General features: G+C 38.8%; 2 protein-coding genes across 2 annotated transcripts; both read right to left on the bottom strand.

Annotated features, from left to right (window-relative positions):
• Positions 1-6,041: 6,041 nt before the first annotated feature.
• Positions 6,042-13,815, bottom strand: dsc2l (desmocollin 2 like). The gene is made up of 16 exons (XM_082512375.1): positions 13,200-13,815; positions 12,973-13,063; positions 12,655-12,863; positions 12,458-12,562; positions 11,963-12,118; positions 11,567-11,711; positions 11,325-11,479; positions 11,064-11,198; positions 10,744-10,929; positions 10,350-10,597; positions 10,110-10,252; positions 9,430-9,648; positions 8,636-8,857; positions 8,319-8,434; positions 7,865-8,194; positions 6,042-7,492 (listed from the first exon to the last, which is right to left on the bottom strand). Exons 1-16 carry the CDS (start codon positions 13,236-13,238, stop codon positions 7,295-7,297), a joined length of 2,697 nt encoding a protein of 898 aa, XP_082368501.1. The 5' UTR covers positions 13,239-13,815; the 3' UTR covers positions 6,042-7,294.
• Positions 13,816-19,708: 5,893 nt separating this feature from the next.
• LOC309694341 (desmocollin 2-like protein) lies at positions 19,709-24,693 on the bottom strand. Its single transcript, XM_082514360.1, has 10 exons — positions 24,599-24,693; positions 23,703-23,793; positions 23,390-23,598; positions 23,193-23,297; positions 22,698-22,853; positions 22,302-22,446; positions 22,060-22,214; positions 21,824-21,958; positions 21,492-21,677; positions 19,709-20,570 (listed from the first exon to the last, which is right to left on the bottom strand). The coding sequence occupies exons 1-10, from the start codon at positions 24,635-24,637 to the stop codon at positions 20,376-20,378; spliced, it is 1,416 nt and encodes a 471-aa protein (XP_082370486.1). The 5' UTR covers positions 24,638-24,693; the 3' UTR covers positions 19,709-20,375.
• Positions 24,694-26,356: the final 1,663 nt, after the last annotated feature.

Here is a 26,356-nt window from a genome sequence, read left to right as displayed (position 1 = left end):
AGGACAGGACCCCTCCAGAGTCTAGACGCTGGTGGTGGTGAAGATGAAGATGGAGGCTTGGCGATGGGGAGGAAGTGAGTTGCACAAAGGAGAGTCTAAAAGGCAGAGTTACAGAAGAGCGGTGAGATTTAAAGTACCCAGAACAGAAGCTGATTGACTCAGAGCAGGAAGGCAGGAAGATGGTTGACTAGAGCAATGATGTCAGCGCTGAATTTGAAAGCGTGGGAAAGGGGAAGTGCAGAACACCCAGGAAAGCAGGCAGGGGAGCTTCATTATTAAAGTTAAACTGAGCAACTTCATCATCGCCATCTTGGTATTTTGAAACTGGACTTTAACCAATCAGTATGCACTTTACAATGTTCTTTACCTGAAGTTTTATTTTGTATGGCATTAGTGTGTAAAATAGAGTAAGACCATAAACTCATAAGTATTTACTGAGATCATCCACACTCAATAGAACATAATGACAAAATCAAAACTAATTGATTAAAAATTAAAAACGAAAGTTTCCCATTGATCAGATCACCTGATCTAATGATTTGTAGCAGTCTCTATGGCAGATATTACAGCTTCGGGCCCTCTTGGGTAAGTCTCTATCAGTTTTGCAATCCTGCATTTTTGCACTTTTTCCCATCCTCCTGGAAGAACCTGTGAAGGTTCATAAGTTATGAAGTGAAGCATCTGCGAAGTGTTATCTTCAGGTCTCTTCACAGATATTCTGGAGCTTTCAAGTCTGCACTTGGCTGTGGTACTCAAAGACAGACAGTGACTTGTTCAGAAGACATTCCAGAATTGCCTTCACTGCACACTTTGGTTCACGATTGTGCACAGAAAGAATCTCAGGTCAGGGAGGGGGGGTTTTCATCAAAGACTTCTCTGTTTTTGGCTGCATTTATTCTTTCTTCGGTTTTCAGTAACTCAAATTGGCTGGCCTCTCATCTGAACAGGGAAGAGCCTTGGTGGTTCAAAGCCAGTGTGCTGCTGAGAACACCCAAAACTATATAAAACAAACAAGTTTTATATCTTTGTCATGATCTAATCCTTGCCCATTTCTATTACAGGGGTGTAAATAGAATTCCTTGGACTTATAATTACATTTTTGTCCTGGAATCTTTTATGAATAGCCTACAAAAATATGTTTCTCTGTTCTTTTTCCAGATAATTCAATTTACCACAGGTTTACTCCAAGCATGGATGCATCTCAGGGATATTTAAAGCCAACAAGATGCATTTAAGAGAAATTTTGTAGTTTTGTTATTTTGAGCTATTTAGTGTGGATTCATGAAAAAAGAATCCATATGGCACTGTTGCCTTCCACCAAGAAGATTCTGGGTTTGAATCTAGCAGCCAGCTGAGGCCTGTGTGGAATTTGCATGTGCTCCCTGTGCCTGCGTGGGTTCTTTCCAGTTATTCTGGCTTCCTCCCACAGTCCAAAGAGATGCAGGTGTGAAGGTGAACATGACTGGCGACTTGTCCATGTTGTACCCCGCCTCTCACTCTGTGACAGTTGGGATAAGCTCCAACACCCCCATGTGACCTTAAATTTCATGAGCAGTTAAAATATAGATGAATAGATGGATGGTGTTTCATACCTTAATTAACTGTGGAGAAAGTGAATGAATCTCAGTACTTTCTGAAGTAACTGTAATATTGTATTAATCACAGATTAATATCAGCACAGCAAATAAAAAGTAAAATAAAATAACTGATTTTGTCTTGCAATAAAACAAGAGAATGAATTCTGTGTAGGTACTCTACTGTCAGTAATTACAGGTTCATTTCAATTAATTAATATAGCATTTTTACATATATTCCTTAGACTACTTTTTATTTTAACCTTTTTGACTAATTAAGACCAAGATATCTCACCGAGGCTTTCTGCTGCCGGGCAGAATTATCTAATTAATATGTAAGTCGCACAGTGCACTTGAGTTTCAGTGATACAGAACTCCAGGAAGAAAAACAATACCTCAAGCAAATAATGTAACAAGTGCTTTAGGGTCTATGAAAGTACAAGTTTAAATCAGCACATTCTGCTCAATTGTATTTTAAAATAAGAGTTAAGATGACAGTCAAACCCACACATAAAAATATTTAGTAAAAATATCTTCTCTAATTATCTTCTCTCTAGGAAAATCGATATAGTTATTAGAAATGTACATACATTAAAAAATAGCCATACACATTTTATGCCATGCCCACCATCCATACACCACTAACAGTGATAAAATGTCTGAATCAGTGAAACTACGAGCTTTAAATAGACTATAATTACTTTAGTCGCTTTCACTCACTCCATTGGCAGAGAATCTTGTTAGGTTAAGTGACACCAAATAACATTAAAGAGTGTATAACTATAGTCTGGCGCATGCCACATCAGAGTATGATGAGGCTTCTGCCACAACTCCTCAAATCGTTTCCCTATCGAGACCTCAAAGACTAATTGAAGTGATTTCAGGTGTTCAGTAACACATGTGACAGACAGCGAGGAGTCTTTACAAAAATCAGCCATCTTCTATAAGTAGTCCCCAAAGCTGCCTCTTCAGGTGGTGCTTTACTCACATAAAGGGAAAGTGTGACATCTAGTGTCTCTCATAGTAATAACATCTTGGATTTGTGCAGCTAAATCATACATGGTTATTCTATCTGCACTGGGATGCACATTATTTCAGTCTGGTTCTAAATGATACAACCAAATCAGTACCTCAGGAAGTCTGTTTCTTTTCTTCACTTGAGAAGCTATGCATCTTCATGTCAGGCTCATGCATTCACAAATAGCTATATGTTCAGCAAGAAATATATAGATGCCCACCCAGAGAGCTTCACCCAAGCTTAGATGGTATGGAGGCATTTTGCACAATATGATGGACAGGCTACTTACAGTGCTCCATGTTCTCGAAGATGCTGCTAATGGGAGAAGTGGGGAAAGGTCTGTGGAGGCTTGGGGACTACGTGTCCAAATTGATTTACCTTTCATTATGCTTCTAGCTACATTCCACAAACCTTTGGGCACCTCCAAGATTCTACTCAATTCCATTCAATGCCATTTTATTTATATAGCACCAGATCACAACAACAGAGATGCTTCAAGATGCTTAATATTGTAACATAAAGACCCTATAATAACACAAAGAAACCCCAACAATTAGACCACACCCTATAAGGAACCACTGGTGACTGTGGAAAGGAAAAACTCCCTTTTAACAGGAAGAAACCTCCAGCAGAGCCAGGCTCTGGGAAGGATAGTCATCTGCCGCAACCAGCAGGGGGCTATCTGACATACTTCAGTCACCATTACTGGATCTAGCTCTATCAAAAGCTGTTCAGCTTGTTGAAGTACTTCAGGACACATCTCAGAATTAAAAAGATGACTCGGTTTTTGATGAGTTATGGAGAGAGGTCTTAGGCAGCTCACAAACACAGTATTAGTATTGGAATAGTGGGGGCGGAAAGGCATCAGATGACCAGCACCAGACTAAAAGGCTCAGCTGTTGGTAAGCGTGACCAATAGGACAAAGATGGTTTAAGAAATTGCATCTTCAATCCAATCCTTGACTCTTTGACTGGTGACTTGCAGAAGCATTTCTTCAAGCCCAACTGCAATTTGAGAGGTGTTCAGACACTCCATCCTAACAGTGACAGCTTTTTATAAGAACTTCTGTTTTGTTTTCTTATTTGCAGAGATATATGACTTGGATGATCTCAAACATGAGCTGCACACAAGTCAAAAGGATTTTGCAAAAACTGACCAGGATACTGGAAATACTTTGTTTCTTGAACCTTTCAAAAAGGCGTAAGTTAATCATACAAGTAATTTGATGAGATTATGTGGTCTGTAGACTTTTAAATTATGCATATCTACTGAGCATTTGTATTTATGCACAACACAACAGAGGAACTATTAGCACTTTGAGCATTTACTCTTGCAGCCCTACACCTTTTTGAATGTACTGCGACAATACATACAAAATGTATGTACAGTGCCCCAGGAAGGCACTACTCCATATTGAACTCGGATTTAGCCAAGTGTCCTCAGACAGTCTGTTGGAAGGAGAAAACATCCTATCTGGAAAGATTGTTTTCACAGTATGACAAAAACTAATTACAAGCAATAAATTAATTTCACGCTACTGCTTTAAAATTAATTGCATCCTTACTGAAGTAACTGGAAGTGATGGTTCAAACGGGCCTGATAAGGGTGGACACACAAAATAGTCTATTGAATTTTGTGGCTTATCAGTGTCATTGCTTTGCGTAGGAAGGCATTTCATAGCAATTAAAGAAAATTATCTAAAATTCTCTTTGTTGTTATTTTAATTGCTGGTTGGGTATTTTTGTCATGCATTTCCAGCAGCACGTATTGCATTAGGGCGGCTGTGCATGCTGTTTTGTACAGCAGGCCCTTCTTATGTTTGTTATGGGGGTTTTTTGTTTTGTTTTTATATATAAAAATGTGTGAAAATAAAATCTTTGTAGTGAACTAGTAAGGCAGGATGAGGTCTTTTTCATTTTGATGAAACTGCCACGTCAATCTCTCCCACCCTGCTTCTCAGTTTAAACATACTTGAGACATATCACAGTCATTGAGTGGTCAGCACCTATAATTAAACTGTCAAATGATTTTGCTTATCAGCTATCTTTCACACCCTTGACCTCGGGGCTTAGTCATCACTGTGAGCAATTCCAGAGTCATGAGTTCATGACAGCAAAAGAGTTGCTATATTAGCAAGTTTTAAACATCTAAACTGCTTGAAAAGAAAAGAATCAGGGTTATGGCTTTAAAAATACTTAGGAATCTGAAATAAAGACACTTTTTATTGCAGATTACTACAAGATCAGTCATCAACAAAAGGGTTTTACCTTAGTAGAGAACAGTTCCTTTTTCAAATATGGGTAGAAGAGCTGCTATCTCTGCTTGGATCGCATTCTTCAGATTTTTGGGTTAAGCTTTTTTTTTTGTGGAGGGGGGTCATTATTTTCAGTTAGGCGACTTATGTTCAAGATCACCTAATTAGTCCCTTTGGGATTTTGAGCAAAAACCCTTCATGTTCACATGTTGTTCACATCTTCCCATAATTGTGACAGTATTATTTTAATCTGTACAGATATTGTTGCGTTTCTAACAAGATTTCACTGTTTGATCGGGGTGACATTTTTTCCAGGAATTAATTTCACCATTTATTCTTCTCTCTGCCATCATATTTTATACTCATCATCACAATGTGACAGATGGCCCTTTCCAGAGCCTGCGATTGCATATTTCGAGCCTCAGGTGTCCTTTGTACGTCATCATATTGATAAATTGCATCAGAGACTGGTGACTTGTTTATAACTTCAGTGCGTATTTACATTATCTATAAATTAATCCAAAGTGTTACGAGAACTCTGGGGAATTTCAGTTGAGGTTTCAATACATTTTTCATTGAATATTATTTATTTACAGAGGTTTTTGAATAACAAAGCAAAGTCTGTTATCTATACTATCTGACAATTTAAAACTAATTATTGATAATTGTTAAATTACACTAATTGGGCCATTGCATAAATTTCCTGTAACCGGAAACTTTATGTCTAAAGAAGTCATTTACTGTTTACAAAATAGAGTTTGTTACCATGATTACAGTTAGAACATTTTAACAATAGGGTAGAACAATGTTGCCATAATAACACCGTGCACCAACTGGATCTGCCAAAGACTGAAAGTAATTATTAGCCAAGGAGTTGGAACATTGAACTCATTGTATTACGCAAGCTATCTGTGCCCCACCCTGTAAAATATTCACCAGGGTGCACACAAAGCCCGAGCACAATAAGCAACCAGACTGCGACCTTTCTGTACAACCAGAAAAAAGAATAAGGAACGTTTTTTTAAAAACAAACTAAAATTTAAATAAACAGTGAAGACTATAAGCACAAACAGTAGTGCTTATAGTTGTACAGCTACATAAATGCTTATTGCATGTGTGCTATGGTATTTTATAATCTTCATCTTGCACTTATAGTTCCTTTAAATGTAGAAAAAGAAAAAAAAAAACAACTGCTACTGTTGCAAAAATTAAACAACACTCTTTAATGTTAATGTCAAATTACAACTAAAGCCACATAATATACATATAAGGTATACAGTTTTTTGACTGGGTTTTTCCTGTGCAGCCAGTTATATTTAGTTTCGGGCAGTGTCAGTAACACCTTACGCCTCCGGTTCACACCCTTGTGCAGATTTAAACAGGACTACTGTTGGGAATGTTGCAATAACCTGACTGACAGCGAGCTCAAACTGCACCCGTCTGACAGTCAGGGAGTTGAAGTAAATCATGGTTACACACAATTTCTGTGGCATTGGGAAATTGTTCAGAAGTAAATCAACACTTTTTAAAATACACCATTATAAATGTGTAGTTTTACATTGAATATTGTGAAATATTAGAAAAGATTATTTTGTTTCATTATTTGTTTTACTTCAAATATATCGACAAAGCCTGAAATTCAATAAGGATAAAAAAAAACAGCAACATGACTGAAATAGAAATGCATTCTTTTTTTACACCAGACAACGATTAATAAACAAAGTTTTTTTTTTAAAAAAATACCGAAGTTCCTACTAACAAACATGTTAATACTCAGTAGCCGCATTTCAACCCAAAATAACAAAAAGTTCTAGTCCCAAGAGCTTTTTTGTCTGTACTCCCACCAATGTATTCAGACCCACAAAGCTTAAGCAGACGTCGTGCAATTAAATATGAAAAAGCAACACCAGTTTTGTTGTTCTCCATCTCCCTTCACTGCTCTCTGATGTAAGTTTAAGTTAATGATTACCAACAATTTATGTGGTAAACCTTGAAGGCAGTGTGATTTTTATGAGAAGTTGCTTTCCAACCAGAAACAGTGCAATCCCTGGACCAAAGGCTCCTGAAGTGTCACAAAGTGCTACCCTCCAAAAATATAAAGATATGAAATCACTTTTCCAAGAACTTCATTTAGACCTTGGTTCCTGAGGTACAAACCTCCAAAAGACTGCAGTCCCTGTGGTGGAAACGCGGCTATTGACATACAACATAAAGTATGCACAACCAACAGCATCTACATCATTTTCAGTGCAAATGACTTTTACATAAAAAAAACTAAAATAACAACAACAAAGACATAAAGCAACTAAGAGCAATAGCATATACACACCAGCACCACCTGCCTGTTCTTTTTTTATATTCTTACCCCAGTAACAAGCCAAGCATTCAAGCCCAATCTGCATCTTTTACAGCTTTAAAGTAAACAATATTATCTGGAGTGTCACTTTTCATGTCTTTCTGCAGACCTCTGCAAGAGTTTTGAACTTTGGTCCGAGTGTGTTCAGAAAGTCAAGGTTATCATTGTCATTATTATCACTGCAGCATCCGACAGAGCCAGCTACAGAGCCACGTCCCTCGAACCCGTAGGAGTGGATGATATCATCTGCGTATCGCCCATCCTCCACTGTTCCCATTTGGATCAATTTCTGGAAGACACAGGCAGTTTGTTATTACTCCTTGGACTAAGCCTGGATGATAGGAGCAAGCATACAACACTTTCAAAGCTGCTCGGGATATGACTGACGGACGGATATTACACATCGAGCAAACAGATCTCCAACAGGTTAGAGAAATAATATCTTTCACCAAAGGTGAGAAATATTGAGGTTTACACAAGATGCTATCACAGCTTAGAGAAGAAGATAATATTACAAATAGGAGTTAACTCATCTGTAACAGGTAACACATTATTAAACCGCAGAAAAAGAAACTTCTGCTGCTCTCTTTTTGACTTTTTATGCAAACTTCTGCCACTAAAACAAATAAATAATATGTTTGTAATCATAAAATAACAATACCTGATGTAGATAGCGGCCATTTGTTTCCCAATTATACAGAAGAGCTGGGTCCATATTGTGTTGTCTGTAGTCAAAGTCTACACCACTACCAACAAGCTGACCATAGGATTGACGATCTATGGTCATGTCATACTGGCCGGTATAGTAATCCTGCATATTAGCTGCAGAAATATCAGTCCTTCCATGCATCCCATTCTCGTGAACACCAAGGGTTCCAATAGTGCTTCCACTCTTGTTCCCGATCCATGAAGGATTCATCATTACACCCTTGACAGAACCCTTTACTGCTTGGTCAATCTCAAATGGGGGACCATTGATGAGACTTGCATCCTGTCAATCAAAGCAAACGTGGCAATTAAATAAATGAAGCAGAAGGGGAAAAGAAAAGAAGCAAATATGGTTTCCTTGTGAGTAACGGTAAGCCAAGGCAATGCTTCCGCATTACTGTCCTTACCACTTCGTCCCCTGGGGCCTCCGTGTTGGATTTGAGTAGGATTCCTCCAGTGTCTGTTGAGTCGTCAAGTTGCAACTTCTCTCTCTTTGTTAGACAGAAAAATGCAAGGAGCAGGACTGCAACAATAAAGCAAGCGTGTTCAAAATGATAGCTCACAGAGTACTTTTATGTGCGGTAAGCGTCACAAGAATGAGCATAGCAGCATTATACACTACACTATTGTATGCAAAATTGCTTTTTGCATATTGGAAACTGAACAAACTATGAAAGAACCTCCAGCTAACCCTTACTACTTATAATTACAGTGGAAGACTCACAGAGCAGTAGGAGGAGGGCCACAGGCAACAGCATAGTCAGTATTCCCAGCGGTCCGAGCGACACGGACCTGTCCTTGCCAGGGCAGACGCCATTCTTGCACTTGCAGACTCTCAGATTCACTGTCTGTGTTTTGCCACTACCCTGAAGATCTGTAACAGTCAGGTCAACGGTGTGCATCCCCAAATAAAGCGGTTTGAGCTGCTCCAATGTAGCTGCAGTGTCTAAGAAGGAAACACGTGATAATTATAAAGAGACTCAAGCTTAACCAAGAAAAGCACCAAAAAAAGACTGAAGAATATCGTTTCAGGCTACATCATGTGACTTTAACATATACTTAATACTAAGATTTGTAATAAAATATTTATACTTCATAAAACAGAGTATTACTGTGTGAATGTATGTGATTTATGATTTTACTGTCCATGCAGTAAAACCCATGTCCACATTTTTAGCCCCCAACATATACTAATCTACTCGTTTTAAAAAGTGCACAAACAAAACAAAAGATGCGTCGACAAGTTCACGCAGTTCCAAGTCTTTTTCTCAACTACATTTGTTCTTCATTACATATTTACTTCTGAAAACAGAGTATTCACAGAGTTGTGAAACAAAACAGCTCCACAACACCCTCACATATTTGTTTCTTTTCTCACCACTGGAATGATACCATGTCACTTTTTGGATCATGCTGTACATAGGGTACTACAAACATTTGTAAAAAAAAATCTTTTCGTTCACATTTGATTAAAAAGATACACTTTGCGCTTCATCGTGTACAAAGACAGCCACTTACCATTAAGACTTTTCACAGACCATGTGCCATCATTGTTATTTGGTAAACTGAAGGTGAATGGGGAAGAAAAGGGACTCTGATCTTTGTCTTCGGCCACCACCACCACAGAGCCGAGCACTCCATCCTCCTGACAAAACGTGAGCTCACTAGGAATCGTAGGAATGTTGTCGTTTTCATCCTCCACCCAAATGACAACTGTTCCTGTTGCTGACTTGGAGCCTGAAACACAACAGCATTACTGGTTCTCACGTAGTCATGTGGACATGTTGGCACACAGGAACAATGGAACACACCATTTTCATTACAATAACGCGGTGTCACCTAAGTGCAAGTTTTAAGTTCTGCCAAGCACTGGGATATGTGCCCAATTTCCACAAAACACTCAAAGGAACATGAGTCATTGTAAATGACTAGCCACTTGATTTTTTTTCCAACAGGTTTTATCTTGTCAACAGGTGTTCTCATGAAAAATAAAGCCGCTCAGACAAACAGCTCAAGGTGGAGCTTGTACTTTTAACAACTTTCGGCAATAAGGTTTATTTAGTCACACAAGGCACTACCTCAAATGATCTGGCAAATATCCATCAGGTAATATAGAATTGAGTACAGAAAGGACCACTTGTGTATTGTTGAAGGTTGTGTTTTCTTCATCAGTACTGAAGTGCCAACAAAAAACTTACTAGCATCAACAGCCCTCACTGTGATGTTGTAAAACCCATCGTGAACAAGCGGTGACTCTCTGTCAATTGTGTTTGCCACCCTCAGCTCTCCCGTGTCTCTGTCAACATTGATCCAGGAGCCCGGGTCTGTGATCTTGAAATACCTAAGAGACAAAAAAGTACTTGTGCATTACTCGCATGTTCACTCTTGTAGTCCAAGTCACGAGAACAAGTGTTATTGGGGCAAATTGAAGTCCTTACTTGATGCCTTTGCTGCTCTTGGTCTCAGGGTCTGTAGCTGTATAAGTTCCTATCACTGTGCCATTTGGTGTGTTCTCTTTGACATTGAAGCGGATCGAAGGAGCAGAGAATTCTGGGCCTTCATCGACATCGGTGACACTGACCTTCACAGGGATGGAGTTCCAACTGGCGCTGCTGCCACTCAGCGGTGCTTGATTTTGTGCCGTGATCTGAAGCTGTACACTGTTCGTCTTCTCATAATCTAATGGCTGAAAAAAACAGAAAGACATTTAAAAGTTTATGACTATAAATCAGTTTTATAAAGGCGGACTTTCCGTTAGATGTGATCCATGTAAAATGCTACTACCAACATTACTAAATGATAATAACGAATTTAATAAGAAGTCAGTCTCACCTTTGAGACGTACAGAAGCCCTTCATTTGTTTGGGGGTCAGTAACAATCCTGAAATTTCCATTTTCATTTCCTTGAGTAATGACAAACTTTGATATCCAGTTTGGTGTGTTTATCAAATCTTTATCTTGAACTGGAATCCGAAGTAGAAGTTTTTCACTTTCATTCTCTTGCACAGCGACATCATACTAAAAGAAAAAACACGTTTTTTGGGGGGAGGGGAGATTACTAAACAACCAATGTTCATGGAAAATAAGTATGACAAATGTAAGTATTAGTTATTCAGCCAGATTACATACTGACAGTTTTTTCAAACACTTACAGATGTTTTCATGAAGGTTGGCGGGTTGTCATTGATGTCACTCAGAACAATTGTTGCTGTTGATGTGGCAACCAGACCACTTGGTGCACCATTCATATCCTGGATTTGTACAACCACCAAATGGTTGTCTTTTAACTTAAAAAGAAATGTTGCAAAATATCATAAGGAAAATATGTTGGAAAGCACTTGTATCATCTTCTTCAAAGCTATTTTCATTTAAATAAATTTCACAGGTATCACTGATGCAGAAGCAGTGCTCACCTCTCTGTCTAGGGTGTTGGTTTTTGTTGTGATGACACCTGTTTCCGCATGAATGGCAAACATGGCTGTTCCAGTTAGGAGTGTATACCTAATCTTCACATGGTCGGTGCCAATTTGGTCTTTGTCGGTTGTATTCACCTTTCCCACCACAGTCCCTGTATTGGAAACCACGATCATTTAGAGCAACTGCACTGAGGCCAAACACCACAGATTTATCTGTTACTCTATTTTGCTTTTCTCACCTACACTACAGTGCTCAGGAACCGTAAACTGTAGAGGACCTACAAACTCCGGTGGATTGTCATTTACATCATCTACAACCACTTTCAATGGCAGATTCTCATCTGTCTCCTTGTTTGTGACCGTGTCCCAAGAACGCACCACAAACTATAAACGAAAAAGACAAACGTGTAAGCAAAGTTAAAGGCAAAAACATTATAAGACATATATAAACTGTGTCACTTCCAGGTTTGAGTGAACAATATAAAAAAAATGCGTAATAGAGAATCAAAACTCAAAACTAACAAGTTGACAATCTGTCATTATTTTATTTAATGATAAATCGTTCTTTTTGAATGACTGCTGAACAATAATGCAACTGACTAAAAACCTTAAATCATTTTCATGTTCACACTCACACTATATACTGGGAACGCCTCACGGTCCACTGCTTTGAGCAAGAACAGATCCCCTGTGTCTCTGTTCAGGTTGAACACTCCAGTTGGATACTTATCGAATCCTTCTCCTTCGACAGTGTAGAACAATTTATATTTGGCTGAGGTATCTGACACCAGCTACAGGGAAAACCAAATAAAACACACATATTAAAGAAAACAAAAACAACAAAAATTCTGTTATTCAATTTTCATAAAGCAGCCTACTGTGAGCTCTTTCAGCTCGTAGCGTTATTAAATAGATCAAAACTGTAGACAGTTCCCAATCTGACATGCTGGTAATGTAACTTAAAAAAGAACATCAAAGGAAATAATCACTGAATTTAATTAACAGGTGTGACTCCTGAAATAATCAGATAATTTGAGGGGGGAAGTGAGAAAAGAGAACAATGTGTACTGAAAATAAACATTTGAATAGCACAGTGCTTATAAATGATATGAATTATACATTTAATTTACCCTTTCAATTAGTTTTGGATAGGGTCCTACGTAATTCTCCACTACGGTGAGGTTCGGAGGTGCCCAGCGTCTTTTAGACCGAATCAGGAATCCTTGGCCTCGTTGCTGTGACATTCCAACAAGTCAGGATATGTTAGAAAAAAACGCATCGTGCTTTCTGAGCTGTATAAACGGCTCACAATATGCAGTTGTCTTACATGTTTTGTCGGCATTGTACTGCGGACAAGGTGAACTTTCATCTTACTTTCCGGTCTACTATTGTCCTGAGCGCACACAAAAAATGTCCGTCCTCTTTCTGCCACTGAGACAGACGTTAAAGCTACCACTGCTCCATTACTGTTTATTGTAAAACTCGGGTCCTTCACAGTTAACAGCGTTGATTTGGCATCACAGCCGACGGTTTCAACTGAAAACCGAGAAAGGGAAAGTTAAAAAGAGCCATAAAACACAAAACAGTCGGCCTACAACACTTTTTCACACAGACGGAATGAAAAAAAAAGTAAGCAGAGCAGCACCTTTTGCTACTTGGTATTCAGGTGGAATTGTTTCAGGTACAATTACGTAGAGAGACCTCGGGAGAGAGCATGACTCCACACAGGACAGGATCTGAAGGTGAAAGTGAGTTTCAAACGGGCTTGTCGCGTTTAAATGTTGCTATAGCAAACAGCATTGACAGAAGTAACAGACAGCAAAGCGTATTGGTGATGTAGGAGTGCTTTAAAACCAAACTAGAAGCACTTACCAGCATTAGGCAGATGGTGGAAATTAAAACTCTCCCCATCTTTGGAAGAAAAAAACAGTAAAAGGCTGACTTTGTCCTGGGTCCAAGTGGGGAGAGTCCGGTTAGTGTTTCAGAGAGTAATAGAAAACAAATGCGTCTAGTCTACTCGAGAGTTTCGTCTCTTGTCTGTTGCTTCACTTCTCTGTTAATGCGAAAAGGCAGGCGTTTCTCAGACGGCTCTATCTGTCGCTGTTGGGTGAGTCAGCGGACACACCTTTGCTGACACACCCAAGTGAAATTTCAAACAAGCGAAGTACCTTTGGGCTGTGCTCGCTGGTGTCTGCTGAGAAAGCCAACTCCCTCAAAGCTGCTGATATTCGCGTTTTTCCCGCCAGCAGGGGGAAACATTACTCTTTTACTGGAAGACATTAAACCGCTCTTTTATTTCCAATTAAAGAGTTTTAGCAGGAGCATAAGAGCTAAAATACATGTAATTAAAGCTTTAAGCACTATTTGTATAAATCCATGCATATAACGCAAAAACAATAGTCGTATAACACTAGCGCATGCTGCAGGTACACTTATTTGAAGAAATACTGGTCTGTCTGCCTTTTGTCAAGACTTGTCCCAGGTCTACACAGAAAATTGACCCCTACGTCCTCCTCTCTCCTTTAGCTCTCCGCTGTAGGAGGAGCACATTTGAGCTCCTCTCTGCACACCACAGGAATTTGAGCCGAATGAAACCCTGGTGTGGGAGAGGCTGTGGTTCCCACAGCAAAACGCTCACAATCTTTATAAACTGCTGATAAAAGTGAAGAGACAAAAACGATGGACCTACGTTTTTTTAAAGTATGTCCATCTGGATATACTTTAATAGTTAGATTGTTATTAAAGGAGCTTTTTGAAAGCAGGGTATATGGGTCTGTAACAGGAAAGGTGAGAAAAATGTCAGGAAGGCAGTGGGAGTCATGGGCGTGGACATAATGAAGACTTTAAGGCTTTAACGCTTTACCAGCAAATACAAAACAGACACAGTAAAACCCCATGTGATGTTATTCCCGAGATAAAAAAGTAAAAGCTAACTGCTGTCGTACTTAGGCTTCTGTGTGTTCCCAGAATTAAAAGTCTAAACAAGCCTATGTGTAACAAACGTATCATATTTCCAGTTATTCAGCTGGTTTAATCATTACTGATGAAACATCCCCCACAGTATCCTGATAAGATTACTCATAACTGATGTTTTTAGATTGTACTTTTGCTTTTGCAGAGTTGTGCAGTGACGAGAAAGCATAAATGTAACCTTTCTCTGGAAGACATTTTCTTTTTTTTTTAGCTTCAAATGAAATTCCTAAGATGTCTTGGTGTCATTGCCATATGACCTCATGCATTTTACTCCCAAAGTGCAGTTTTCTGTTAGTTTGAACTCATCTGTTATGAAATGGTGTGTTTTGCCAAGACTCCACGTAAATGCTGGGGAGCTAAGACAGGATGTTGTGAGATGCAGTGTTTTAAAGGAAGTGAAAATCTTACAGAGGGAGTATAAAGGTATCTGAGCTGCCACTTCACTGGGTGTGGACAACACATGTTCAAGTCCCACACATGCAAGGTTTCCTGCCACTGCTTTGAAAGCACACACCAGTATGCATTAAGCAGGTTTTGTGTTCTAAGTGCTTATTAATGTTGCATTAATGCTGATAATTAGATGCCAGTTATGAGGATTCTTCAATGAAATTGAATATTTTTATTTCATTTGTTAACATTTAATCCCAAAAAATACTCTTGCCATGCAACCCTGCTTTAATTAAAGATTAATCTTGTGTTTATTAATGTCAGATAGGCTTGCTATATATTCTAAATAGTTCTATAGTTCAGAATTTAATATAAAAACTTAATATCAGCAAATTATTGACTTGAGTCAAGTTTGATCCTGAACATACTGCGAGGACATGAAATATGAACAGTACACAAGGGTTAATTCAGCGGCTCGGTTTATGACTGTGACACACGTGCTTGACATTACAAAGTTTCTGGATCCACCCAAAGCAGCTACAACACCCAGCTTTCTCCACCCTTTGCATGAGTATCAAATACAGTACTCGCGTCATCACGTGTACGAGAGTAGTATTCTACTGAAACCATTTGAGGATTAATTCACTGATGCCAAAGTCATTATTACTAATACCTTTGTGATTTGTAGCGTGTACTCTGTAATCTAGACTGGTCATTCTGAAAAGTGAAATGATTTCCTCAAAGATTTTCCTCTAGAGCAGTCATGCGTGTCTACATAGACATGTTGAATTAGTCTGTGTTCATAAGGACTAGTACATCAACCAGTTATTTGATCAGTGCATAAGCAAATATCCTTCTTTATGTATTCCTGAATGTGTACTGCACTCAAATCGGCCAAAGAAGTTTCAGTGTTGTTGTTTTTCTCAGAGTTTCAGTGTTGTCAGCTTACTTCTGCTGCATTTCAAAACTCAGTTTTAGTTTGGCACCGCATAATTTGAGAGCCTCGTTTTTTTCTGTCTCCTGCTTTTCATGATGTTATAAATAATCTGTCATAAATCATGTGACACCATCAAAACCACTCTGTTTTATTTAAATGCTAAGAAAACCATGAAATGAATGATTGATTGCTTATAAAAATTAAAACAAAACAGCAATTGCATAATTCCCCCATATTATGTGATATATTGCCTCCGTGGTGCTCCCTACCACCCAAAAGTCATTGGGAATTCTTGGTAACAGCCAATGGTTTTTCAGTCTGCTGCTACAGATCTATCAGCATTCAGAGTTGTGGCCAACCAGCACTTGTATCACCACCAAGATTTCACTTAGACTCCACCAAGAATTTCCGATCTATTCACAAACTAAGACATTTTTTAAAAAAAAAAGTCAGTTATAATATTTCTCATTGCAAATAATACCAGCATAAGCTATGTTTGCTACTTGTGATACCATATATCACAACCTATTGTATAGCTTGTTGCAAAAAATATGCATATATGGCACAAAACATCAGGATCGACATAACAAGGTGGTCATGACTAGATATAAATGGTGATAATATAATATACACAGGTGGCTCAAGCCAAATTCTTGGAAGTTTTCTTTTTTTTCTGGCATTTCTTTCTCACCATTATGGTTGTGAATCTTACTTCATGGGATAGGTAGTCTAAATCGAAATCAAGCAAGGTTAGAGAGAGCAATGAAGGAACGCCATGGCCATAATCCATGATGCCAGAGAGAACCCTGAATAGCATAAAAATGTGTGAAAATGAAAAGAAGAAGACCACAGATTCATGCATATAGTGTAGTGAAGGAGGACATGCAGAGGGTGTCATGGTCCTGGGTCGTGTGACCCAGTGTTTTATGTATCTTTTGTATTCATTTATGCTTTAGCTTAGTTAATTTCTAGGGTGCTGTTTAGCCTTTTGTTTCTTAGTTGTTTATGTCATCTCCCTGTACTCAGTCTCCCTGGTTCGTGCGTCTACCTGTCATGCGTCATGTCTGCGTGGTTATGTTTAGTTCATGTCATGTCTAATCTCCATGTTTGCTGTTTTAGTTTGAAAGTCTGTATTCAATGTCAGTGTATTTAGTTTCACTTCTCCTGTCCTGTATTTAGGTTCATGTGTGTCAGCAGTGCTCCCATGTGTGGCCACTTCCCCTGATCATCCCTCATATGTATTTAGTCTCTGTGTTTCATGCAGTCTGTGTCGCGTCGTCTGTGTTCCCGCCCTCCATGGGCTCACAGCCAGTCTTTACAGTCATCGTCATGGTTTTCTGAGTCTTCATAGCTTATCTGCTTCCAGTTTAGTTTAAGTTCAGTTTAGTCACGGTATTTCTGCTTTGTTTGAAACCTGTCATCAGCCATAATAAAGGCTCGCTTTCAGTTTAAGTTTACTCCGGTCTACTCTCTTGTGTTCGCACCTGGGTCCACCACACACACCACCACATGGTCTGTCTCCTCAGATCGTGACAGAGGGCTTGTGTGTGAGAGGAGGATAACAGGGATAATGTGAGATGGAGGCAGATGATCCATAGTGGCGACCCTTAAGGGTACAGTCAAAAAAGAAGATTATTATTTCAACCTGAGATTCCTTGCCCTTGGCCCATTTTGTGTGAAGAACATATAAAATATTTTAAGTGGCTTCAAACTCTCACCGACCCACCCAGCCCTCACATGTTTGAGTCCACTGAACCGAAGGGTCATACAAGGCTAGAAGCACTTTCACCCTGTCCTCCTCCTAGATCACCTGCTATTAGCATTTCTGTGTAAATTTGGTCCGTGTGTCTGTGTGAGTGTGTGTGTTTATTGTTCTAAGGTGAATCTACCTTCACATCTCACCTACTATTGTTAAGTTGTTGCCATGGTTTAACTGTTGTAAATTTTAAGATGGTAAACAATACTGAGATATATAATCACAGCCCTAAATACACTCCATTTACTTTATATACAAACTAGTGTGGCTTCAGGGCAGTAACCAGCTAAAATAAACAAAACAGCAATGAACCAGTTAAACCTACTGTGCAATCCTACGACTGACTCCTTATCAAAGTGAAACTGGAAAAATGACAAAACAAACAAAGTCTACACAATCTCTTAGGGCAGCAGATCAGCACGTCCCTGTAAAAAATAAAAAGTAAATGAAAATTGCTGTATGGCAGTTGTAAACCTGAGTTAAGACTTGTATTGATAATAGCAATAACAAATTGAAATTTGGGTAACTGTCAATATTAGAGATATTTTTACCCAGAATCCATTTTGCAGAATATCGACTGCTGGATTTTTATTTGTGTTCTCGATCTTTATTGTCACAGTGTTAATGCCTTTGTGGATGTTTGGTTCTCCAAGCTCACCACTTTTACACTTTAAGAATTTAACGGGCAGTTTCTCAAAACATATTACCTGGAACCCTCCAAACCTCTTTGTTTTGCACAGTCTTTGTTTTTAATAAAATGCTGACTGGACTCGTATGATTCTCCACCAGAAGGACGACAGTTCCTGTTGTTGTCATGGAGCCTGCAATATAACAGTAATGTAGAAAATGTGTACATGTTGGCACACAGGAACAATTGCAATTACGAAGTGTCACCTACAGTGCCTCCTTCTTGATTCCATATTTTTTGCACACATGTCACAATTCCATGTTTCAGATCATCAATGTTGATTTAATGTTCGACAAAGATAATCTGAGTAAATACAATATCCTGTATTTTTTTTTGTTTTGTCTTGTATGTTGTTTTTCATTTATTAAGTGAAATATGTTATCCAAACCTGTCTGGCCCTGTGTGAAAAGGTAATTGCTCCTAAACAAAATAATTGGTTGGGGCAATTATCTTAGCACCAAGAACTGCATGCAGTCAAGCAACTAGAATAACTGGGATTGAGTCTTTCACATCACTGCGGAGAAATTTTGTCCCACTGTTCTTTGCAAAATTGTTTTTATTCAACCACATTCGAGGGTTTTCAGGCATGAATGGCCAATTTCAGTTGAGAAAGCTAAGACTTTGACTAGGTCACTCCAGTCAGAGATGGACTTGTTGATGCGTTTCAGATCATTGTCGTGCTACATAATACAAATGCACTTGAACTTTATGCAACAAAGTGACAAACGGACATTCTCCTTCAGGATTTTCTAGTACAAAGCAGAATTCATGGTTCCATCAATTACAAGAAGGCATCCGGGTCCTGAAGCAGCAAAGGAGCCCCAGACCATCACAGCATGGTCTCACCATATTTGACTGCTGGTATCATGGTTTTTCTGGTTTTTCTTAATTGTGTGTTTGATGCTAGATGTAAAAGAACTTAAACCTTCCAAAAGATACTTTTGTCTCGTCAGTCCATGGAATATTTTCCCCAATGTCTTTCCAGAAGATGTTTTTGGAAAATATGAGATGAGCCTTTGTGATCTTTTTGGTCAGCACTGAGTTTACCTTGGAACTTTCTCATGGATGCCATTTTTACTCAGTCTCTTTCTTATTGTTGACTCATGAACTCTGACCTTAACTGAGGCAAGTGAGGCCTTCGGTTCTTTAATGTTGTTCTGGGTTCTTTTGGGACCTCCTGGATGAGTAGTCGATGGACTCTTGGAGTAATTTTGGTCGGCCAGCAATTCCTGGGAAGATTCACCACTATTCCAGGATTTCTCCAATTGTGAATAACGGCTCTCACCGTGGTTCTCTGGAGTCCCAAAGCCATAGAAATGGCATTGTAAGACTTGCTGCTTCTTTAGGTGGTGAAACAATGTGTAGATTTTTGAGGTTTTTAGCATGCTTTACTTTGTCAGAGAGGGTTCCATTTAACTCTTTAAGACCTACCATAGAACCAAGTCCGTCAGAGCTTATATTATATTTTTACATGTTGTAGAGCCATTTTGGGGAGCATTTCAAGTTGATATACATCAATACAACCATTATAGCCCACATTTTAATAATATGTCTGCATTAAGTGCATAGTAATTACATAAATTGCAAAAATTTAAGAAGCTTATCCCTCAAAACTTTAAATACAAAAAAGTTGCACAAAATAGTTTCCCACCACAGGAAATTTATTTTAAGTGTCTTCATAGTTTTATTTTTGAAATACACCAATTTTTATATACTGCAGGAAAAACGAAAATGAATATTATAATGCAAATTTGCAAAAAAAAATAAACAGCATATGCATCAAAATAAACTGTTTCCAGCAGTGCAATATGAGTCCTCAGCATCCCAGAAACGACACAGAAAGTCATAAAGTCAAACATAACTTAAAAACACCAGTATAGGCTCATAAGGCCCTGATGAGTAAAAAGCTACATTTCAGCAAAATGATGTCACTTTTGGTTTCGGGCAGGTCATGGCGGACATGCGATAGTTTGCGCTGATGGACGTAGGAAGTGTTACGAACAGCTGATCGGCTCGGCAAAGCGTGTTTCTGGAATATTATGTTTTTGTTGCTGCCAGTGCTTTTTATGCAGTTTTTGCAAAGCTATATGTGGAAGGAAACTGTGACCTAGGACAAGCTGATGGCATAAGATGTAAGTACAACTCCTCCGGTTTCATATGCAAAAAAAATTATTGCGCTAGCTTACGTGGTTGCAGTGCTACCGGGATTTAAAAATAGTTAGCAAAACGGAGCGTGCCCGCTCCAACCGGCTTTAAAGGGTTAAGGGATTTGCTGCTCTTCGTCTCAGGATCCGTAGCTATATAAGTTCATATCACTGTGCCATTTGGTGTGTTCTCTTTGACAATGAAGCGGATCGAAGGAGCAGAGAATTCTGGGCCTTCATTGGTGACACTGACATTCACAGGGATGGATTGCCAACTGGCACTGCTGCCATTCAGCGGTGCTTGATTTTGTGCTGTGATCTGAAGCTGCACATTGTTGGTCTTCTCATAATCTAATGGCTGAAAAAAAGAAAGACATTTAAAAGTTCATGAATATAAATTAGTTTTATAAAGGCGGACTTTCCGTTAAATGTGATCCATGATCCATGTAAAATGCTACTACCAACATTACTACAACCATTCGCACTCACATTCACACCTAGTGGCAATTTGGATTATCCAATCAACCCATCCCCACAACTTGCATGTCTTTGGACGGTGGGAGGAAGCCGGAGTACCCGGAGAGAACCCACGCAAACATGGGGAGAACATGCAAACTCCACACAGAAAGACCCCGGCCTGATGGTGGAATTGAACTCAGGACCTTTTTGCTGTGCAGCAACAGTGCTAACCACCTTGCCACCGTGCTGCCCCGTACTAAAACATTTGACAGATTTTCGAGCGCCGTGTACCGCATAAAATCGTTTCGAGGTCAGTAAACACAACCAGAATTCATACATAAGTCCCACAGGATTATAAGGGGCACTGTCGATTTTCAGAAAAATCAAAGGATTGATTTTAAGTGTCCCGTATTTTCCAAAAAACACGGTAATAACGACAGACCAAAAATAGTGCTTTGTTGTGTCTCGGATGGACGAAAGCTAAACCAGTTCCACACCACTGAAGTTGCAGCATTTTTACAAACCAATTCTGGTTCATCCGTTTCATTCAACGATTTGCTTTCGCCGCCATGCTTTTTCCGACGTGTGGGTATGAAAACAAAGGCACTGCGCATGCGCGTTTTACCCATATTCTATCGCGATATTTCATTTTTCTATCGTTGCCCAAAATTATACCGGTATTACCGTGAAGGGTATGATATAGCCCAGCCCTAGCGCCAAATCACAACAACAGTCGCCTCAAGGCGCTTTATATTGTACCGTACAATAATATAAGATTGTTATAATGATAATAACAAATTTAATAAGAAGTCAGTCTCACCTTTGAGACGTACAGAAGCCCTTCATTTGTTTGGGGGTCAGTAACAATCCTGAAATTTCCATTTTCATTTCCTTGAGTAATGACAAACTTTGATATCCAGTTTGGTGTGTTTATCAAATCTTTATCTTGAACTGGAATCCGAAGTAGAAGTTTTTCACTTTCATTCTCTTGCACAGCGACATCATACTAAAACAGTGAGGATGTTATGTTATCAGACAACAAATGTTCTTGAAAATTAAGTACAAAAAAGTCCTTAAAACGATTATTGTTCAACAAATATGATTTCACTTATTCAGCCAGATTACATACTGACAGTTTTTTCAAACACTTACAGATGTTTTCATGAAGGTTGGCGGGTTGTCATTGATGTCACTCAGAACAATTGTTGCTGTTGATGTGGCAACCAGACCACTTGGTGCACCATTCATATCCTGGATTTGTACAACCACCAAATGGTTGTCTTTTAACTTAAAAAGAAATGTTGCAAAATATCATAAGGAGAACATGTCAATGCTATTGTCATTTAAATAAAGTTCACAGGTTTCACTGATGCAGAAGCAGTGCTCACCTCTCTGTCTAGGGTGTTGTTTGTTGTTGAAATGACACCTGTTTCCGCATGAATGGCAAACATGTCTGTTCCAGTTAGGAGTGTATACCTAATCTTCACATGGTCGGTGCCAATTTGGTCTTTGTCGGTTGTATTCACCTTTCCCACCACAGTCCCTGTATTGGAAACCACGATCATTTAGAGCAACTGCACTGAGGCCAAACACCACAGATTTATCTGTTACTCTATTTTGCTTTTCTCACCTACACTACAGTGCTCAGGAACCATAAACTGTAGAAGACCTACAAACTCCGGTGGATTGTCATTTACATCATCTACAACCACTTTCAATGGCAGATTCTCATCTGTCTCCTTGTTTGTGACCGTGTCCCAAGAACGCACCACAAACTATAAACAAAAAAGACAAACGTGTAAGCAAAGTTAAAGGCAAAAACATTATAAGACATATATAAATTGTGTCACTTCCAGGTTTGAGTGAACAATATAAAAAAAATGCGTAATAGAGAATCAAAACTCAAAACTAACAAGTTGACAATCTGTCATTATTTTATTTAATGATAAATCGTTCTTTTTGAATGACTGCTGAACAATAATGCAACTGACTAAAAACCTTAAATCATTTTCATGTTCACACTCACACTATATACTGGGAACGCCTCACGGTCCACTGCTTTGAGCAAGAACAGATCCCCTGTGTCTCTGTCCAGTCTGAACACTCCAGTTGGATACTTATTGAATCCTTCTCCTTCGACAGTGTAGAACAATTTATATCTGGCTGAGGTATCTGACACCAGCTACAGGAGAAACCAAATAAAACACACATATTAAAGAAAACAAAAACAACAAAAATTCTGTTATTCAATTTTCATAAAGCAGCCTACTGTGAGCTCTTTCAGCTCGTAGCGTTTTTAAATAGATCAAAACTGTAGACAGTTCCCAATCTGACATGCTGGTAATGTAACTTAAAAAAGAACATCAAAGGAAATAATCACTGAATTTAATTAACAGGCGTGACTCCTGAAATAATCAGATAATTTGAGGGGGGAAGTGAGAAAAGAGAACAATGTGTACTGAAAATAAACATTTGAATAGCACAGTGCTTATAAATGATATGAATTATACATTTAATTTACCCTTTCAATTAGTTTTGGATAGGGTCCTACGTAATTCTCCACTACGGTGAGGTTCGGAGGTGCCCAGCGTCTTTTAGATCGAATCAGGAATCCTTGGCCTCGTTGCTGTGACATTCCAACAAGTTAGGATATGTTAGAAAAAAACGCATCGTGCTTTCTGAGCTGTATAAACGGCTCACAATATGCAGTTGTCTTACATGTTTTGTCGGCATTGTACTGCGGACAAGGTGAACTTTCATCTTACTTTCCGGTCTACTATTGTCCTGAGCGCACACAAAAAATGTCCGTCCTCTTTCTGCCACTGAGACAGACGTTAAAGCTACCACTGCTCCATTACTGTTTATTGTAAAACTCGGGTCCTTCACAGTTAACAGCGTTGATTTGGCATCACAGCCGACGGTTTCAACTGAAAACCGAGAAAGGGAAAGTTAAAAAGAGCCATAAAACACAAAACAGTCGGCCTACAACACTTTTTCAAAAAAAAAAAAAAAAAAGTAAGCAGAGCAGCACCTTTTGCTACTTGGTATTCAGGTGGAATTGTTTCAGGTACAATTACGTAGAGAGACCTCGGGAGAGAGCACGACTCCACACAGGACAGGATCTGAAGGTGAAAGTGAGTTTCAAACGGGCTTGTCGCATTTAAATGTTGTTAATGCTTCTGGGCATTAACATTTTTGCTATAGCAAACAGCACTGACAGAAGTAACAGACAGCAAGCATTAAGAGAAATGTATTGTAGGCGAGACTGAGGATGACTGCAGCCCTTTGTGTATATGCAATTACGGCTCACAGAATATTTGTGCTGGGATTGTTACATATTGACATTAAAAATAGCCTTGTGTATCAACTACAAATTGGCAATATTTATCAGTATATCACAATTATAATTCAGTTCATTTCCCTCTCACAGCGATAATGCTTTTATCACCGACTGTCTTGAAAAGCTGAAAAATGAGTAGTACAGGGAAAATGTAGTTATTTGTTATCCGTAGGATAGCTTTAACACTTTTTAATATGATTTTACAATCCTCCCTACCCCAGTCATGCATACTTAAAACTAGTTGTAGCAGTATAGTGGTTTAAAGTTAGCATAGTTGGAATGCCTTAAATTTTACCTAAGACGTGGCTCTTTAAAAGAATACAGGTTACACGACTTAACAAGTATCAGTACTAATCAAAGTAGACAAGTGATGAAATAAAATACTGGAAATCATCGATTTTACTGTAAACTCTGAATTCTTCTTCACACAGCTTTGCAATTTCACTTGCAAGGTCAGAGTGAGTTTTCGTACATGAAACTAATTACATGTTAGGTAATCCCTACTTACTTAGCTTTTGCGTTGAACCTTTGTTATAATACCCATGGTCATCCCTAACAGTGGAATAAAGAAAACTAGAAACACTTACCAACATTAGGCAGGTGCTGGAAATAAAACATTTTGCCATTTTTGAATAAAAAACAAGGAGCTTTGTCACTTGTCTGTGCCCCCGCTTCTAACAGGTGGTCATTTATCAGCTGCAGTATCTGTTGCAACAAGTGAAATTTCAAACAAGCACAGTACCTTTGGACTGTGCTCCTCATTGCCAACTGTGAAAAACAACTCCTCCCAAAAGTTCCAAATATTTTTACGATATATATATATATAGTTTTTTCCCTGAAACATTACTCTTTTACTGCAATACACAACTAAAAATGTAATTTTCCCTTGCTACAAAAACACGTGAGACATGTTGCATTTATCAAAGTGACCAGGTCTCCAAAAAAGTAAATGTGAGCCAAACACTGTATTTGTGTCTGCCAATGTGGGACATGTCAGAAATGACAGGGGGTGGACAGTTTGGTGTCCAAATTAAAAAATAAAAAGGATATATATAAATGTACCAGTATACCAGATTTGTATTTAGCATGTAAAGGTCAAATAAACGATGGTCAACTCCTTTGCTAAGTAAGGGTAAAGTGAATTTGTTCTTGTGGTCTCATTTGATACTCTTTATATACCCCTCTATTTTTTTCTAGTTGCTTAACTGTCTGGGAACCATCATTGGACTTCAATATGCATCCATAGACTATCAGTGTACTTCTTTTCTTGGTCTCATCCTCCCCACATGCTGTTTAAACCAGTGTTCTGTGTTTCCCCTTTAATTTCCCAGTTTGGTGTCTTTGTTTCATATTTTCTGTAAGCTCCAGCAGTAAAGCTGTGTTTTTTTAGTTTAGTTCTGCTTCTGAGTCTTGCATTTGGATCCATATTATACAAAGCAGGACACTGTTGACAGTGCAGTTACATCAGATCACCCCATGCATTTTGCATATGAATGCATCAGTACAAAGCAATAGTAATGGTCTTATAACACTATGGCATGCTACAAGTATAGGCGCTTGAAGAAATACTGGTCTGTCTGCTTGTTTGTGGTGGCTTATCTCAGGTCTACAGAGACTGACCCCTGCTTGCTCCTCCTCTCTTGACTGCAGCTCTACTGTGTAGGAGGAACAAACTTGAGCTCCACTCTGAACACCACAGGAATTTGATCTGAATGAAGCCTGGTGTGGGGGAGACTGTGTAACCACAGCGAAACACTCATTATCTCTATAAACTGTTGATAAAAGTAAAGCAGCAGAAACACTGGCCCTACGTCATTTAAAATACGTCCAGTTCAGAAATACTCTACTGGCTTGACCTTGTTTATGAAAGCATTTTGAAGGCAGGATATATGGGCCTGCAACAGGAAAGGTGAGAAAAATGTCAGGAAGACTTTTGGTGGGAGTCATGGGCGTGGACATAATGAAAGTGCTTACCGCTTTAACGCTTTACCAGCAAATGCAAAACAGACACAGCAAAATACCATGTGATTTTATTATATAAAAAAAAAGGTTAATTATCGCTGTGCTCAGGCTTCTGTGTGTTTACAGAATTTAGAGTCTAAGCGAGCCTGTGTGGAAGAAACCTATTGTACTTTTGGTTATTCAGCCGGTCTCCCTATTTCTGACTACTTTTTCCCTACAGTATCCTGGTAAGATTAGTCATAACAGATGTTTTTACATTCTAAAATAACCAACTTTTTGCTTTTGCTGAGTTGTGCAGTTTGGAGAAACCGAAAATGTGAACTTTCTCTGAAATATTTTCAGCCATTTTTCTCACTTCCGATTAAATTCACCCAGTGTCTTTT

The sequence above is a fragment of the Aulonocara stuartgranti genome (assembly GCF_965226115.1).
Source record: "Aulonocara stuartgranti genome assembly, chromosome: 18".
Taxonomy (NCBI): domain Eukaryota; kingdom Metazoa; phylum Chordata; class Actinopteri; order Cichliformes; family Cichlidae; genus Aulonocara; species Aulonocara stuartgranti.
This window is presented reverse-complemented; position numbering and strand designations above follow the sequence as displayed.